Source organism: Oncorhynchus gorbuscha, unplaced genomic scaffold (assembly GCF_021184085.1).
Source record: "Oncorhynchus gorbuscha isolate QuinsamMale2020 ecotype Even-year unplaced genomic scaffold, OgorEven_v1.0 Un_scaffold_1065, whole genome shotgun sequence".
In the NCBI taxonomy this organism is placed as follows: domain Eukaryota; kingdom Metazoa; phylum Chordata; class Actinopteri; order Salmoniformes; family Salmonidae; genus Oncorhynchus; species Oncorhynchus gorbuscha.
Genome location: NW_025745961.1, coordinates 9,710 through 28,929, shown reverse-complemented (window position 1 = coordinate 28,929; position 19,220 = coordinate 9,710). Strand labels below are relative to the sequence as shown.

The window sequence follows — 19,220 nt, the reverse complement described above, 5'->3', positions numbered from 1 at the left end:
AATGAAACAGAACAACAGTTTCGGTCTGTATTTAGGTTTATTAGATGTCTGTATTGGGACACACACACACACACACACACACACACACACACACACACACACACACACACACACACACACACACACACACACACACACACACACACACACACACACACACACACACACACACACACACACACACACACACACACACACACACACACACACACACACACACACAGGTTGTCTTAACCCCAGTCAGGTAGGATGGCTGACATCCCCAGAGTTCTAACATGCAAAGCATTATGGGGCATCTTCCTGGGCGTCTGAATCTGAGTCCTTCATTAAGGCCTCCTCCTCCTCTCCTCTGGCGGTCTCCTCCTCCTCTCCTCCAGCGGTGTCTTCCTCCTCCTCCTCTCCTCCAGCGGTCTCCTCCTCCTCTCCTCCTCCTGTTCTGTCCGTCCCTCGGGAAGAGAACTTCCTCATCTTGATGTTGGGAAGCTTCTTTAGATCGCCGCTCCACTCCCTGAAACCAACCAATCACAGATCAAAACCACGGAATCATCCAATCCCAGCTCAGAACAATGGAATCATCCAATTGTCCAATCATCCAATCATAAAGAAAACGGTCTGAGAGACGTGTGACTGAGACAGAACTGCAGTGTCAGTGTCTGAGACAGAACTCTGCAGTGTCTGAGAGACGTGTGACTGAGACAGAACTCTGCAGTGTCTGAGAGACCTGTGACTGAGACAGAACTCTGCAGTGTAAGAGATGACTAGTCAGACACTCCACTATAAATAAACTTGGGGACATTTCCTGCTGAGCCTTTAGATAACACTGAAACGACTGTTTGTACAAGCTGCGGTGGCATGGGCTTTGTCTCATGAGTAGAAGGTAATGACGTAGGCAGTGACATCACTAAGATATATGACTGCAGGACTAATAAAACAACTCAAATCCTTTTCTATTTTGCAGAAATTACATGCGTGCCCTGTTCCCTCTGTCAACTTCTGTCTGCAATTGCATTAATAAAGGTTTTTTAAAGATATCGTCTGAACGCTAATTTCACCAATGAGCCAATGATTGACAAGGAACAAGGAACGAACCACAACAGAATCAACCAATCAGGTGAGAGAATGTATCAGAGGTAAAATGTAACGAATAGAGCTGTTTTTCATGAATCATCACAGCTCTACTGGCAACAACCAATCAGATCACAGCTCTACTGGCAACAACCAATCAGATCACAGCTCCAGCGAGAGTTGGGTTTTCATTGGTCGTCTCACCTGAAGGTCTTGAGATGTTTAGAGTTGATGATGTCTGGAATCTCTGAGGAGAGAAGAGGAACACACTGTCAGGGTTCTGTGTGTGTGTGTGTGTGTGTGTGTGTGTGTGTGTGTGTGTGTGTGTGTGTGTGTGTGTGTGTGTGTGTGTGTGTGTGTGTGTGTGTGTGTGTGTGTGTGTGTGTGTGTGTGTGTGTGTGTGAGACTGACCGAAGCCGTTGCCATGGTACAGAGCGGTCTCTCGCTCAACAGTCTGTTTGATGACGGTCTCCCTGCTGCCATGGAGACGACCCTGACGACCTTTGATCCCGTTCACTAGCTCTATCTGGTCCAACTCCCCGTCAAACCTCTGCAGGTACCTACACCCACCCACACACACACACACACACACACACACACACACACACACACACACACACACACACACACACACACACACACACACACACACACACACACACACACACACACACACACACACACACACACACACTAAACACTTTATTTGAATCCACCAATCACATGTACAAAAACAAGTATTCATTTCAAAAGTCCCTGTCTGCATGTCCCTCAAGGAAACACCTCCTTCTCCAAGCAGCTAGGCTGCCCACTACAGCTGAAACAGAGCATTACCTAGCTAACTGCTTTGCCCTAGTCCCACTACAGCTGAAACAGAGCAGTAACCTAGCTAACTGCTTTGCCCTAGTCCCACTACAGCTGAAACAGAGCAGTAACCTAGCTAACTGCTTTGCCCTAGTCCCACTACAGCTGAACAGAGCAGTAACCTAGCTAACTGCTTTGCCCTAGTCCCACTACAGCTGAAACAGAGCATTACCTAGCTAACTGCTTAGCCCTAGTCCCACTACAGCTGAAACAGAGCATTACCTAGCCAACTGCTTTGCCCTAGTCCCACTACAGCTGAACAGAGCAGTAACCTAGCTAACTGCTTTGCCCTAGTCCCACTACAGCTGAACAGAGCATTACCTAGCTAACTGCTTAGCCCTAGTCCCACGACAGCGGAACAGAGCATTACCTAGCTAACTGCTTTGTCCTAGTCCCACGACAGCTGAAACAGAGCATTACCTAGCTAACTGCTTAGCCCTAGTCCCACGACAGCTGAAACAGAGCATTACCTAGCTAACTGCTTAGCCCTAGTCCCACTACAGCTGAAACAGAGCAGTAACCTAGCCAACTGCTTTGCCCTAGTCCCACTACAGCTAACTGCTTTGCCCTAGTCCCGCTACAGCTGAAACAGAGCAGTAACCTAGCTAACTGCTTTGCCATAGTCCCACTACAGCTGAAACAGAGCATTACCTAGCCAACTGCTTTGCCCTAGTCCCACAACAGCTGAACAGAGCAGTAACCCAGCCAACTGCTTTGCCCTAGTCCCACTACAGCTGAACAGAGCATTACCTAGCCAAATGCTTTGCCCTCGTCCCACTACAGCTGAAACAGAGCAGTAACCTAGCTAACTGCTTTGCCCTAGTCCCACTACAGCTGAACAGAGCATTACCTAGCTAACTGCTTTGCCCTAGTCCCACTACAGCTGAAACAGAGCATTACCTAGCCAACTGCTTTGCCCTAGTCCCACTACAGCTGAACAGAGCATTACCTAGCCAACTGCTTTGCCCTAGTCCCACTACAGCTGAACAGAGCATTACCTAGCCAACTGCTTTGCCCTAGTCCCACTACAGCTGAGCAGAGCATTACCTAGCCAACTGCTTTGCCCTAGTCCCACTACAGCTGAACAGAGCATTACCTAGCTAACTGCTTTGCCCTAGTCCCACTACAGCTGAAACAGAGCATTGCCTAGCCAACTGCTTTGCCCTAGTCCCACTACAGCTGAACAGAGCAGTAACCTGGCTAACTGCTTTGCCCTAGTCCCACTACAGCTGAAACAGAGCATTACCTAGCTAACTGCTTTGCCCTAGTCCCACTACAGCTGAAACAGAGCATTACCTAGCTAACTGCTTTGCCCTAGTCCCACTACAGCTGAAACAGAGCAGTACCTAGCTAACTGCTTTGCCCTAGTCCCACGACAGCTGAAACAGAGCAGTAACCTAGCTAACTGCTTTGCCCTAGTCCCACTACAGCTGAAACAGAGCAGTAACCTAGCCAACTGCTTTGCCCTAGTCCCACTACAGCTGAAACAGAGCATTACCTAGCCGACTGCTTTGCCCTAGTCCCACTACAGCTGAACAGAGCAGTACCTAGCCAACTGCTTTTCCCTAGTCCCACTACAGCTGAAACAGAGCATTACCTAGCTGACTGCTTTGCCCTAGTCCCACGACAGCTGAAACAGAGCAGTAACCTAGCTAACTGCTTTGCCCTAGTCCCACTACAGCTGAAACAGAGCAGTAACCTAGTCAACTGCTTTGCCCTAGTCCCACTACAGCTGAAACAGAGCATTACCTAGCCAACTGCTTTGCCCTAGTCCCACTACAGCTGAAACAGAGCATTACCTAGCTAACTGCTTAGCCATAGTCCCACTACAGCTGAACAGAGCATTACCTAGCCAACTGCTTTACCCTAGTCCCACTACAGCTGAAACAGAGCAGTAACCTAGCCAACTGCTTTGCCCTAGTCCCACTACAGCTGAACAGAGCATTACTTAGCCAACTGCTTAGCCATAGTCCCACTACAGCTGAACAGAGCATTACCTAGCCAACTGCTTTACCCTAGTCCCACTACAGCTGAAACAGAGCAGTAACCTAGCCAACTGCTTTGCCCTAGTCCCACTACAGCTGAACAGAGCATTACCTAGCCAACTGATTTACCGACCAACCTCTCTATGTGACAGGTGTCCTGTTTGGTGAATATAGACACGGGTACTGACCTCTCTATGTGACAGGTGTCCTGTTTGGTGAATATAGACACGGGTACTGACCTCTCTATGTGACAGGTGTCCTGTTTGGTGAATATAGACACGGGTACTGACCTCTATGTGACAGGTGTCCTGTTTGGTGAATATAGACACAGGTACTGACCTCTCTATGTGACAGGTGTCCTGTTTGGTGAATATAGACACAGGTACTGACCTCTCTATGTGACAGGTGTCCTGTTTGGTGAATATAGACACGGGTACTGACCTCTCTATGATGTGACAGGCATCCTGTTTGGTGAACTCTGTCTTCTCAGAGTCCAGCTGGCTCTGAAACCACTGCAGCTTATCACCTACACACACAGACAATAGAAGGTAAGAGGGGGTACACCCTACCGTTGTACTCACCAACACACACTGAATATACTGTGATATGTGGTTGTCTCACCTAGCTATCTGAATATACTAACTACTGTGATATGTGGTTGTCCCACCTAGCTATCTGAATATACTAACTACTGTGATATGTGGTTGTCTCACCTAGCTATCTGAATATACTAACTACTGTGATATGTGGTTGTATCACCTAGCTATCTGAATATACTAACTACTGTGATATGTGGTTGTCCCACCTAGCTATCTGAATATACTAACTACTGTGATATGTGGTTGTCTCACCTAGCTATCTGAATATACTAACTACTGTGATATGTGGTTGTATCACCTAGCTATCTGAATATACTAACTACTGTGATATGTGGTTGTCCCACCTAGCTATCTGAATATACTAACTACTGTGATATGTGGTTGTCTCACCTAGCTATCTGAATATACTAACTACTGTGATATGTGGTTGTATCACCTAGCTATCTGAATATACTAACTACTGTGATATGTGGTTGTCTCACCTAGCTATCTGAATATACTAACTACTGTGATATGTGGTTGTCTCACCTAGCTATCTGAATATACTAACTACTGTGATATGTGGTTGTCCCACCTAGCTATCTGAATATACTAACTACTGTGATATGTGGTTGTCTCACCTAGCTATCTGAATATACTAACTACTGTGATATGTGGTTGTCTCACCTAGCTATCTGAATATACTAACTACTGTGATATGTGATTGTCTCACCTAGCTATCTGAATATACTAACTACTGTAATATGTGATTGTCTCACCTAGCTATCTGAATATACTAACTACTGTAATATGTGGTTGTCTCACCTAGCTATCTGAATATACAACAAGAGCACCTCCTCCCAGCTGCCCACTGCACTGAGGCTAGGAAACACGGTCTCCACCGATAAATCCATGATTATCGAAAACTTCAATAAGCACTTCTCAACGGCTGGCCATGCCTTCCACCTGGCTACTCCAACCTCGGCCAACAGCTCCGCCCCCCCGTAGCTCCTCACCCAAGCCTCTCCAGGTTCTCCTTTACCCAAATCCAGATAGCAGATGTTCTGAAAGAGCTGCAAAACCTGGACCCGTACAAATCAGCTGGGCTTGACAATCTGGACCCGCTATTTCTGAAACTATCTGCCGCCATTGTCGCAACCCCTATTACCAGCCTGTTCAACCTCTCTTTCATATCGTCTGAGATCCCCAAGGATTGGAAAGCTGCCGCAGTCATCCCCCTCTTCAAAGGGGAGACACCCTGGACCCAAACTGTTACAGACCTATATCCATCCTGCCCTGTCTATCTAAGGTCTTCGAAAGCCAAGTCAACAAACAGGTCACTGACCATCTCGAATCCCACCGTACCTTCTCCGCTGTGCAATCTGGTTTCCGAGCCGGTCACGGGTGCACCTCAGCCACACTCAAGGTACTAAACGATATCATAACCGCCATCGATAAAAGACAGTACTGTGCAGCCGTCTTCATCGACCTCGCCAAGGCTTTCGACTCTGTCAATCACCATATTCTTATCGGCAGACTCAACAGCCTCGGTTTTTCGGATGACTGCCTTGCCTGGTTCACCAATTACTTTGCAGACAGAGTACAGTGTGTCAAATCGGAGGGCATGCTGTCCGGTCCTCTGGCAGTCTCTATGGGGGTGCCACAGGGTTCAATTCTCGGGCCGACTCTTTTCTCTGTATATATCAATGATGTTGCTCTTGCTGCGGGCGATTCCCTGATCCACCTCTACGCAGACGACACCATTCTATATACTTTCGGCCCGTCATTGGACACTGTGCTATCTAACCTCCAAACGAGCTTCAATGCCATACAGCACTCCTTCCGTGGCCTCCAACTGCTCTTAAACGCGAGTAAAACCAAATGCATGCTTTTCAACCGATCGCTGCCTGCACCCGCATGCCCGACTAGCATCACCACCCTGGATGGTTCCGACCTTGAATATGTGGACATCTATAAGTACCTAGGTGTCTGGCTAGACTGCAAACTCTCCTTCCAGACCCACATCAAACATCTCCAATCGAAAATCAAATCAAGAGTCGGCTTTCTATTCCGCAACAAAGCCTCCTTCACTCACGCTGCCAAGCTTACCCTAGTAAAACTGACTATCCTACCGATCCTCGACTTCGGCGATATCATCTACAAAATGGCTTCCAACACTCTACTCAGCAAACTGGATGCAGTCTATCACAGTGCCATCCGTTTTGTCACTAAAGCACCTTATACCACCCACCACTGCGACTTGTATGCTCTAGTCGGCTGGCCCTCACTACATATTCGTCGCCAGACCCACTGGCTCCAGGTCATCTACAAGTCCATGCTAGGTAAATCTCCGCCTTATCTCAGTTCACTGGTCACGATGGCAACACCCATCCGTAGCACGCGCTCCAGCAGGTGTATCTCACTGATCATCCCTAAAGCCAACACATCATTTGGCCGCCTTTCGTTCCAGTACCCTGCTGCCTGTGACTGGAACGAATTGCAAAAATCGCTGAAGTTGGAGACTTTTATCTCCCTCACCAACTTCAAACATCAGCTATCCGAGCAGCTAACCGATCGCTGCAGCTGTACATAGTCTATAGGAAAATAGCCCACCCATTTTCACCTACCTCATTCCCATACTGTTTTTATACTGTTTTTATTTATTTATTTTTCTGCTCTTTTGCACACCAATATCTCTACCTGTACATGACCATCTGATCATTTATCACTCCAGTGTTAATCTGCAAAATTGTATTATTCGCCTACCTCCTCATGCCTTTTGCACACATTGTATATAGACTGCCCATTTTTTCTACTGTGTTATTGACTTGTTAATTGTTTATTCCATGTGTAACTCTGTGTTGTCTGTTCACACTGCTATGCTTTATCTTGGCCAGGTCGCAGTTGCAAATGAGAACTTGTTCTCAACTAGCCTACCTGGTTAAATAAAGGTGAAAAAAATAAATAAATACTAACTACTGTGATATGTGGTTGTCCCACCTAGCTATCTGAATATACTAACTACTGTGAATTGACAACATGGCAGCATCACAACATGACAACAACATGGCAGCATCACAACATGACAACAACATGGTAGCATCACAACATGGTAGCACCACAACATGACAACAACATGGTAGCACCACAACATGACAACAACATGGTAGCACCACAACATGACAACAACATGGTAGCAGCACAACATGACAGCAACATGGTAGCACCACAACATGACAACAACATGGTAGCACCACAACATGACAACAACATGGTAGCAGCACAACATGACAACAACATGGTAGCACCACAACATGACAACAACATGGTAGCAGCACAACATGACAACAACATGGTAGCACCACAACATGACAACAACATGGTAGCACAACATGGTAGCACCACAACATGACAACAACATGGTAGCACCACAACATGACAACAACATGGTAGCAGCACAACATGACAACAACATGGTAGCAGCACAACATGACAACAACATGGTAGCAGCACAACATGACAACAACATGGTAGCATCACAACATGGTAGCATCACAACATGACAACAACATGGTAGCAGCACAATATGACAACAACATGGTAGCACCACAACATGACAACAACATGGTAACAACACAACATGACAACAACATGGCAACAACACAACATGACAACAACATGGCAACAACACAACATGTAGCAACACAACATGACAACAACATGATAGCAACACAACAACATGGTAGCAGCACATGACAACATGGTAGCAGCACAAAACACAGATACAAACACAGACAACAGCACAAAAGGAAGAAGGTAGAGACAACAATACATCACGCAAAGCAGCCACAATTGTCAGTAAGAGTGTCCATGATTGAGTCTTTGAATTAAGCTCTACAACAAAACTTTATCTGTGTTCAACAAGCTTTCTCTGCCCTTAACCTTGTTCTGAACACCTCCAAAACAACGGTCATGTGGTTTGGTAAGAAGAATGCCCCTCTCCCCACAGGGGTGATTACTACCTCTGAGGGTTTAGAGGTGATTACTACCTCTGAGGGTTTAGAGCGGGGTGATTACTACCTCTGAGGGTTTAGAGCGGGGTGATTACTACCTCTGAGGGTTTAGAGCGGGGTGATTACTACCTCTGAGGGTTTAGAGCGGGGTGATTACTACCTCTGAGGGTTTAGAGCGGGGTGATTACTACCTCTGAGGGTTTAGAGCGGGGTGATTACTACCTCTGAGGGTTTAGAGCGGGGTGATTACTACCTCTGAGGGTTTAGAGCGGGGTGATTACTACCTCTGAGGGTTTAGAGCGGGGTGATTACTACCTCTGAGGGTTTAGAGCGGGGTGATTACTACCTCTGAGGGTTTAGAGCGGGGTGATTACTACCTCTGAGGGTTTAGAGCGGGGTGATTACTACCTCTGAGGGTTTAGAGCGGGGTGATTACTACCTCTGAGGGTTTAGAGCGGGGTGATTACTACCTCTGAGGGTTTAGAGCGGGGTGATTACTACCTCTGAGGGTTTAGAGCGGGGTGATTACTACCTCTGAGGGTTTAGAGCGGGGTGATTACTACCTCTGAGGGTTTAGAGCGGGGTGATTACTACCTCTGAGGGTTTAGAGCGGGGTGATTACTACCTCTGAGGGTTTAGAGCGGGGTGATTACTACCTCTGAGGGTTTAGAGCGGGGTGATTACTACCTCTGAGGGTTTAGAGCGGGGTGATTACTACCTCTGAGGGTTTAGAGCGGGGTGATTACTACCTCTGAGGGTTTAGAGCGGGGTGATTACTACCTCTGAGGGTTTACCTCTGAGGGGGTGATTACTACCTCTGAGGGTTTAGAGCGGGGTGATTACTACCTCTGAGGGTTTAGAGCGGGTGTGAGGGTTTACGGGGTGATTACTACCTCTGAGGGTTTAGAGCGGGGTGATTACTACCTCTGAGGGTTTAGAGCGGGGTGATTACTACCTCTGAGGGTTTAGAGCTTGAGATAGTCACCTCATACAAGTACTTGGGAGTATGGCTAGATGGTACACTGTCCTTCTCTCAGCACATATCAACGCTGCAGGCTAAAGTTAAATCTAGACTTGGTTTCCTCCATCGTAATCGCTCCTCTTTCACCTCAGCTGCCAAACTAACCCTGATTCAGATGACCAGCCTACCCATGCTAGATTACGTAGACATCGTTTATAGGTCGGTAGGTAAGGGGGCCCTCGAGCGGCTAGATGTTCTTTACGTTTCGGCCATCAGATTTGCCACCAATGCTCCTTATAGGACACATCACTGCACTCTATACTCCTCTGTAAACTGGTCATCTCTGTATACCCTGTCACAAGACCCACTGGTTGATACTTATTTATAAAACCCTCTAAGGCCTCACTTCCCCCTATCTGAGATATCTACTGCAGCCCTCATCCTCCACATACAACATCCGTTCTGCCAGTCGCGTACTGTTAAAGGTCCCCAAAGCACACACATCCCTGGGTCGCTCGTCTTTTCAGTTCGCTGCAGCTAGCGACTGGAACGAGCTGCAAAAAACACTCAAACCGGACAGTTTTATCTCCATCTCTTCATTCAAAGACTCAATCATGGAGAGCCCCCATCCCCGCAGGAGGCCTTTTGCCTTTTGGTAGGTCGTCATTGTAAATAAGAATTTGTTCTTAACTGATTTGCCTAGTTAAATAAAGGTGAAATAAAAAAACAGACATATAATTGGATGAGAGCGCTTCCTACTGCTTGAGCTATGTTGTTGATGCAAATTGAGAAGAGTGTGGGGCCTAGGTTGGAGCCTTGGGGTACTCCCTTGGTGACAGGCTGAGACAGTTCAGTAACAGTCGTACAGTAACAATAGTAAAGTAACACAGTAATAGTAGTAACAGACTGTCAGACTCACCAATGCTGTTGAGACGAGTGGACTTCTCACTCTTTTGTCTGGAGGCAGAGATACACACTTAACTTTATAAATATATAACAATATACAGGATCCTCTCTGTTCAAAACACAAACCATCTCCCTCCCTCCTTACCTCTCCTTCTTTCCCAGACGTATCTCCTGGCTGGCCAGGTAAGCAGCTTTCCTGCTATAGGGATGACACACCTTCTCCTTCTGAGTTGGTTTACCTTTCCCCGCCTTCGGCTACACACACACACACACACACACACACACACACACACACACACACACACACACACACACACACACACACACACACACACACACACACACACACACACACACACACACACACACACACACACACACACACACACACACGACTGTTAGAACACTGTCTTGCATTATTCTATACTGAACTAAAATATAAACGTAACATGTAAAGTGTTGGTACCATGTTTCATTAACTGAACTAAAAGATCCTAGAAATGTCCATATGCAAGAAAGCGTATTTCCCAGTTAGTGAGTCTTTCTCCTTTGTCAAGATAATCCATCCAGCTGACAGGTGTGGCATGTCAAGAAGCTGATTAAACGGCATGCTCATTACACAGGTGCACCTTGTGCTGAGGACAATAAAAGGTCACTCTAAAATATGAAGTTTTGTCACACAACACCACAGATGTCTGAAGTTTTGAGGGAGCGTGCAATTCACATGCTGAAATTTCCTCCAGGGCTGCTGCCTGAGAATTTAATGTTCATTTCTCTACCATAAGCCACCTCCAACGTCATGTTAGAGAATTTGGCAGTACGTCCAACCGGCATCACAACCGCAGACCATCTGTAACCACGCCAGACCACGTGTAACCACACCAGCCCAGGACCTCCACATCCGGGTTCTTCACCTGTGAGATCGTCTGAGACCAGCCACCTGGACAGCTGATGAAACGGAGGAGTATTTCTGTCTGTAATAAAGCCCTTTGTGGGGAAAACTCATTCTGATTGGCTGGGCCTGGCTCCCCAGTGGGTGGAGCCCTCCCAGGCCCACCCATCACTGTGCTCCTGCTCAGTCATGTGAAATACTTACTTAAAAGCTTAAAATAAAAAAGTAAAATAAGAGTGAAGAAAAGTAAAAAACAAAACAATACTGAGTCTATCTGCGGGGGTACAGGTTAGTCGAGGTAATATGTGGGTAGGGGTAAAGTGACTACGTAATAAACAGCGAGGAACAGCAGCGTAAAAAAATGAGTATTCAATGCAAATAGTGGGGGGATAGAAGCTGTTAAGAAGCCTTAGGACCTGTTTTTTATTGAACTAGGCAAGTCCTAGACTTGGTGCTTGTGAAAGTCACGTGAGATCCATAGATTAGTGCTTAATTTATTTATTTCAATTGACTGATTTCCTAAAATTAACTAACTCATGAATCGTTGAAATTGTTGCATTTTGCGTTAATATTATTTTGCAGTATACATTCACTAGGTTGTAAGAGCGCTATAACATTATATAGATCTAGGTTTAGCTAAATATATTTCTACATATATGTAGATACATGTTAAGGATGTTAAATAAGTGTAATTTTACCATGTTTTAGTTGTATGTGCGAAGTTTGATCACCGGTTGAAAACACGTGTTCTGTATTGACAACTCCGGCGGATGCTGCTGGTCCGTCGGACAACACTGTCCGTCATTTCCTCCGGCGGCCGAAAGAAAGGTTCCACAACCCGGAAGACAACAAGACCACGTTGTTTCCGAATCAAAACGTGTTGCGAACAGCAGAGTAACGTTACTGAGAGTAGCAGAGAGCAGACTGCCGAGAGAACAGCTTTGTAGCCTTAACTACTGGAACGTAAGTCCATCATCTACACGTTTGCAATATGATAAACAACATTGTAATAATGCCACCGGTACAGTTGTCACTTCTCTTGCGTTCTGTGCAAGCAGTTTGGGCTGCCTGGCTCGTCGCGAACTGTGTGAAGACCATTTATTCAAAGACCGTAATTAATTTGCCAGAATTGTACATAATTATGACATAACATTGAAGGTTGTGCAATGTAACAACAATATTTAGACTGAGGGATGCCACCCGTTAGATAACATACCAAACGGTTCCATATTTCACTGAAAGAATAAACGTCTTGTTTTCGTAATTATAGTTTCCAGATTTTACCATATTAATGACCTAAGGCTCGTATTTCTGTGTGTATTATAATTAAGTCTATGATTTGATAGAGCAGTCTGACTGAGTGGTGGTAGGCAGCAGCAGGCTCGTAAGCATTCATTCAAACAGCACTTTCCTGCGTTTGCCAGCAGCTCTTCGCTGTGCTTCAAGCATTGCGCTGTTTATGACTTCAAGCCTATCAACTCCCGAGATTAGGATGGCAATACTAAAGTAGCTATTAGAACATCCAATAGTCAAAGGTATATGAAATACAAATGGTAGAGAGAGAAATAGTCCTATAATTCCTATAATAACTACAACCTAAAACTTCTTACCTTGGAATATTGAAGACTCGTGTTAAAAGGAACCACCAGCTTTCATATGTTCTCATGTTCTGAGCAAGGAACTGAAACGTTAGCTTTCTTACATGGCACATATTTCACTTTTACTTTCTTCTCCAACACTTTGTTTTTGCATTATTTAAACCAAACTGAACACGTTTCATTATTTATTTGAGGCTAAATTGATTTTATTGATGTATTAAGTTAAAATAAGTGTTCATTCAGTATTGTTGTAATTGTCATTATTACGATTAGAGGTCGGCCGATTAATTAGGGCCGATTTCAGGTTTTCATAACAATCGGAAATCTGTATTTTTGGACACCGGTTTTGCTGAATTATTATTATTTTTATTTTTTCACCTTTATTTAATATTTATTTAACCAGGCAAGTCAGTTAAGAACACATTCTTATTTTCAATGACGGCCTGGGAACGGTGGGTTAACTGACTCGATTAATCGGTATCGGCCTTTTTGGTCCTCCAATAATCGGTATCGGTGTTGAAAAATCATAATCGGTCGACCTCTACCCTCCACACCAACATGGGTGGGAACCCAACAAAAGCTTACCGCCACTCCCATCCTCTCCAATCCCATTAACAGCACCATCATCTCCATAAACAAGTCTCCTCTATCTGACCTGCCGGTCTTCACACGACTCAACACTGCAGGCCAATCAGAGCAGATCACCACTCTGAACAAGTCTCCTCTATCTGACCTGCTGGTCTTCACACGACTCAACACTGCAGGCCAATCAGAGCAGATCACCACTCTGAATCTGACCTACCGGTCTTCACACGACAACACTGCAGGCTAATCAGAGCAGATCACCACTCTGAGCGGTTCCACCTCCTCCACCCTGATTTCGTAACTGAACAGGTTACTGTTCGACTGAGCCATAGATACTAGATGATAGCTACTTTCTTGCTTAGTGGTTGTGTGGGCAGAGAATACAGGTCCAGATTGTACAGATCCACACTGTGGTTTGTGAGGCAACCAGGGGTGTATTCATTAGTGCACAAAGTACAACAACGTTTTGCAACAAAACTAGGCCTAAGCGTTTCTTAGCCCTCACGCTGTGTTCCGTTTGCGTTTGTTAGCTTCCGTTCTGTGAGAGAGAGAGAGACAGAGAGAGAGACAGACAGAGACAGAGAGTTCTGTCTGTTAGCTTCCGTTCTGTGTGAGAGACAGAGAGAGTGACAGAGAGACACAGCGTTTCTTAGCCCTCACGCTTTGTTCAGTTTGCGTCTGTTAGCTTCCGTTCTGTGTGAGAGAGAGAGAGACAGCGAGTTCTGTCCGTTAGCTTCCGTTCTGTGTGGTTCCTAGTGACTATTACCCAGCTGATTGTAGTTGTGCTGTCTTTGTCCCCAGGTGTGATAGTCTCTACCCAGCAACGGGATGGAGGTCCAACCAGAGGAGATGGCTTTGGTACCGGAGGTTCTTCAGAGCTCAGCAGAGACACACGGAGAGGAACTGGAACTGAACAACGGTACCAGCACCAAGCACCTGGAGGACGGATGCACAGCTGAGACAGAACCTCAGGGACTGACCTCCGGTACCTCAGACAGCCGTTTACTGGGAGAGTTAACGGGAGGAGCAGAGGAGATGGAGGTTACAGAGAATCTCAGCTCTGTCTCGAGCTCCGAGCTGGGAGATGGAACCACACACCTTCCCCAGGACCTCTCCCGGGACCTCTCTCAGGACCTCTCTCAGGACCCCTCTCAGGACCTCTCTCAGGACCCCTCTCAGGACCTCCCCCAGGACCCCTCTCAAGACCTCCCCCAGGACCCCTCTCAGGACCTCTCCCAGGACCCCTCTCAGGACCCCCCCCAGGTACTGCTGACGTTACAGGACGGTGTCAGGGACCAGCAGGACAGCAGCAGCTCCTCAGACAGTGATTCAGACTCCTCTTCCTCCGGTGTGACGCTGGCTGTTGTGTTAGGTCAGGCAGATGAAGATGATGATGACGACGAAGGCTTCGGTCGGGCAAGGAAACCCTGTTCCATCAAAACCCTGGATGAGATCCTGCCTGAGGTACCCCTGGCCTCTCTAACCCCTGGGCCTCTCTCTAACCCCTGGCCTCTCTCTAACCCCTGGCCTCTCTAACCCCTGGCCTGGCCCTCTCTAACCCCTGGCCTCTCTCTAACCCCTGGCCTCTCTCTAACCCCTGGCCTCTCTCTAACCCCTGGCCTCTCTCTAACCCCTGGCCTCTCTCCCCTGGCCTAACCCCTCTCTAACCCCTGGCCCCTCTCTAACCCCCCCTCTCTAACCCCTGGCCCCTCTCTAACCCCTGGCCCCTCTCTAACCCCTGGCCCATCTCTAACCCCTGGCCCATCTCTAACCCCCCTGGCCCTCTCTAACCCCTGGCCTCTCCCCTGGCCTCTCTCTGGACCCCTGGCCCCTCTCTAACCCCTGGCCCCTCTCTAACCCCTGGCCTCTCTCTGACCCCTGGCCTCTCTCTGACCCCTGGCCTCTCTCTAACCCCTGGCCTCTCTCTGACCCCTGGCCTCTCTCTGACCCCTGGCCTCTCTCTAACCCCTGGCCTCTAACCCCTGGCCTCTCTCTAACCCCTGGGAAATTCACCCCTGGAACTAACCCCTGCCTCTCTAACCCTGGCCTCTCTCTGACCCCTGGAGTAAAAATAAAATGAGCGCTGTATTCATGTAAAAATGAAATGTGTGTTTGTGTGTATAGGACTTGCCTGCTGTCGAAGAGTTGACGGTTGTTCTACCAGAGGAGGCGGAGATACTGCCCCTAGGATCAGTCACCAGTATCATCCAACAGCTGGGTTAGTCCCTCCCCTAGGACCAGTATCATCTAACAGCTGGGTTAGTCCCTCCCCTAGGACCAGTATCATCTAACAGCTGGGTTAGTCCCTCCCCTAGGACCAGTATCATCTAACAGCTGGGTAGGACCAGTCACCAGTATCATCCAACAGCTCCCCTAGGACCAGTATCATCTAACAGCTGGGTTAGTCCCTCCCCTAGGACCAGTCACCAGTACCATCTAACAGCTGGGTTAGTCCCTCCCCTAGGACCAGTATCATCTAACAGCTGAGTTAGTCCCTCCCCTAGGACCAGTATCATCTAACAGCTGGGTTAGTCCCTCCCCTAGGACCAGTATCATCTAACAGCTGGGTTAGTCCCTCCCCTAGGACCAGTCACCAGTATCATCTAACAGCTGGGTTAGTCCCTCCCCTAGGACCAGTATCATCTAACAGCTGGGTTAGTCCCTCCCCTAGGACCAGTATCATCTAACAGCTGGGTTAGTCCCTCCCCCTAGGACCAGTATCATCTAACAGCTGGGTTAGTCCCTAGGACCCCCCTAGGACCAGTATCATCTAACAGCTGGGTTAGTCCCTCCCCTAGGACCAGTATCATCTAACAGCTGGGTTAGTCCCTCCCCTAGGACCAGTATCATCTAACAGCTGGGTTAGTCCCTCCCCTAGGACCAGTATCATCTAACAGCTGGGTTAGTCCCTCCCCCCAGGACCAGTATCATCTAACAGCTGGGTTAGTCCCTCCCCCTAGGACCAGTATCATCTAACAGCTGGGTTAGTCCCTCCCCCTAGGACCAGTATCATCTAACCAGTAGGACCAGTATCATCTAACAGCTGGGTTAGTCCCTCCCCTAGGACCAGTATCATCTAACAGCTGGGTTAGTCCCTCCCCCTAGGATCATCCAGTCTAACAGCTGGGTTAGTCCCTCCCCCTAGGACCAGTATCATCTAACAGCTGGGTTAGTCCCTCCCCTAGGACCAGTATCATCTAACAGCTGGGTTAGTCCCTCCCCTAGGACCAGTATCATCTAACAGCTGGGTTAGTCCCTCCCCCTAGGACCAGTATCATCTAACAGCTGGGTTAGTCCCTCCCCCTAGGACCAGTAGCATCTAACAGCTGGGTTAGTCCCTCCCCCTAGGACCAGTATCATCTAACAGCTGGGTTAGTCCTCCCCTAGGACCAGTATCATCTAACAGCTGGTTAGTCCCCTAGGACCAGTATCATCTAACCTCCCCTAGGACCAGTAGCATCTAACAGCTGGGTTAGTCCCTCCCCTAGGACCCATCTAACAGCTGGGTTAGTCCCTCCCCTAGGACCAGTAGCATCTAACAGCTGGGTTAGTCCCTCCCCCTAGGACCAGTCACCAGTACCATCTAACAGCTGGGTTAGTCCCTCCCCCTAGGACCAGTATCATCTAACAGCTGGGTTAGTCCCTCCCCTAGGACCAGTCACCAGTAGCATCTAACAGCTGGGTTAGTCCCTCCCCCTAGGACCAGTAGCATCTAACAGCTGGGTTAGTCCTAGGACCCCCTGGGGACCAGTATCATCTAACAGCTGGGTTAGTCCCTCCCCCTAGGACCAGTCACCAGTACCATCTAACAGCTGGGTTAGTCCCTCCCCCTAGGACCAGTATCATCTAACAGCTGGGTTAGTCCCTCCCCTAGGACCAGTCACCAGTATCATCTAACAGCTGGGTTAGTCCCTCCCCTAGGACCAGTATCATCTAACAGCTGGGTTAGTCCCTCCCCTAGGACCAGTATCATCTAACAGCTGGGTTAGTCCCTCCCCTAGGACCAGTAGCATCTAACAGCTGGGTTAGTCCCCCCCTAGGACCAGTATCATCTAACAGCTGGGTTAGTCCCTCCCCCTAGGACCAGTCACCAGTACCATCTAACAGCTGGGTTAGTCCCTCCCCCTAGGACCAGTATCATCTAACAGCTGGGTTAGTCCCTCCCCTAGGACCAGTCACCAGTATCATCTAACAGCTGGGTTAGTCCCTGCCCCTAGGACCAGTATCATCTAACAGCTAATTCTCCTGCCCCCTCTTGGTGACTGAATGCCCCTGACCCCTCTTGGTGACTGAATGCCCCTGACCCCTCTTGGTGACTGAATGCCCCTGCCCTTCACATTACACCCCCTGACCCCTCTTGGTGACTGAATGCCCCTGACCCCTCTTGGTGACTGAATGCCCCTGACCCTCTTGGTGACTGAATGCTCCTGACCCCTCTTGGTGACTGAATGCCCCTGCCCTTCACATTACACCCCCTGACCCCTCTTGGTGACTGAATGCCCCTGCCCTTCACATTACACCCCCTGACCCCTCTTGGTGACTGAATGCCCCTGACCCCTCTTGGTGACTGAATGCCCCCTGACCCCTCTTGGTGTCTGTTGTGTTTCCTCAACAGTGATCATTCAGTCATTGAAGGACACGCCCTCTGAAGGACGACAGCGTCATCTTCAACTCTGATAGGCTGGCCGTGGGCAAGGTAAGAGGGGCTTAGAGTCCCGGGAGGAGTCCTCAGAATACCCCCCACCCCCACACAGTCCTCCTCCTCCAGGTATTTGAGGTGTTTGGGCCGGTCTCCAGTCCCTTCTATGTGTTGAGGTTTAACTCTCTCTCCTCCAGGTATTTGAGGTGTTTGGGCCGGTCTCCAGTCCCTTCTATGTGTTGAGGTTTAACTCAGAGAGTGACATCGCAGAGAGAGGAGTGAAGCTGAAGGACTCCATGTTCTACGCCCCGTCTCTCACTGACTACACCCTCTACATCCTCACTGAGCAGCTGGTCAGACTGACTACACCTCTATATCCTCACTGAGCAGCTCGACGGTCAGTACACACTGAACACCCTCTATATCCTCACTGAGCAGCTACGACGGTCAGTACACTGACTACACCTCTATATCCTCACTGAGCAGCTACGACGGTCAGTACACACTGACTACACCCTCTACATCCTCACTGAGCAGCTACGACGGTCAGTACACACTGACTACACCCTCTATATCCTCACTGAGCACTATGACGGTCAGTACACTGACTACACCCTCTATATCCTCACTGAGCAGCTACACGGTCAGTACACTGACTACACCCTCTATATCCTCACTGAGCAGCTACGACGGTCAGTACACTGACTACACCCTCTATATCCTCACTGAGCAGCTACGACGGTCAGTATACACTGACTACACCATCTATATCCTCACTGAGCAGCTACGACGGTCAGTACACACTGACTAGACCCTCTACATCCTCACTGAGAAGCTACGACGGTCAGTACACTGACTACACCCTCTATATCCTCACTGAGCAGCTTGAGGTACACTGTATCCTCACTGAGCAGCTGGACGGTCAGTACACAGTACACCCTCTATATCCTCACTGAGCAGCTACGACGGTCAGTACACACTGACTACACCCTCTATATCCTCACTGAGCAGCTACGACGGTCAGTACACTGACTACACCCTCTATATCCTCACTGAGCAGCTAACGGTCAGTACACTGACTACACCCTCTATATCCTCACTGAGCAGCTACGACGGTCAGTACACACTGACTAC

At 48.1% G+C, this 19,220-nt stretch overlaps 2 protein-coding genes across 3 annotated transcripts; one reads left to right on the top strand and one right to left on the bottom strand.

Moving 5' to 3' along the window:
* Nucleotides 1-12,386, bottom strand: LOC124021157 (translation machinery-associated protein 16-like). 2 transcript variants are annotated; one of them, XM_046336510.1, is made up of 7 exons: nucleotides 10,839-11,252; nucleotides 10,518-10,627; nucleotides 10,386-10,423; nucleotides 4,356-4,440; nucleotides 1,477-1,625; nucleotides 1,270-1,312; nucleotides 1-508 (listed from the first exon to the last, which is right to left on the bottom strand). In XM_046336510.1, the coding sequence occupies exons 1-7, from the start codon at nucleotides 10,839-10,841 to the stop codon at nucleotides 286-288; spliced, it is 651 nt and encodes a 216-aa protein (XP_046192466.1). In that variant the 5' UTR covers nucleotides 10,842-11,252; the 3' UTR covers nucleotides 1-285. The 2 variants fall into 2 exon arrangements, with proteins under 2 accessions (XP_046192466.1, XP_046192465.1); XM_046336509.1 differs by lacking the exon at nucleotides 10,839-11,252 and adding an exon at nucleotides 11,963-12,386 and having other exon boundaries at nucleotides 2-508.
* LOC124021156 (H/ACA ribonucleoprotein complex non-core subunit NAF1-like) lies at nucleotides 11,982-18,124 on the top strand. The gene is made up of 4 exons (XM_046336508.1): nucleotides 11,982-12,227; nucleotides 14,249-14,911; nucleotides 15,572-15,665; nucleotides 18,063-18,124. Exons 2-4 carry the CDS (start codon nucleotides 14,276-14,278, stop codon nucleotides 18,122-18,124), a joined length of 792 nt encoding a protein of 263 aa, XP_046192464.1. The 5' UTR covers nucleotides 11,982-12,227; nucleotides 14,249-14,275.
* The last annotated feature ends 1,096 nt before the right edge of the window (nucleotides 18,125-19,220 follow it).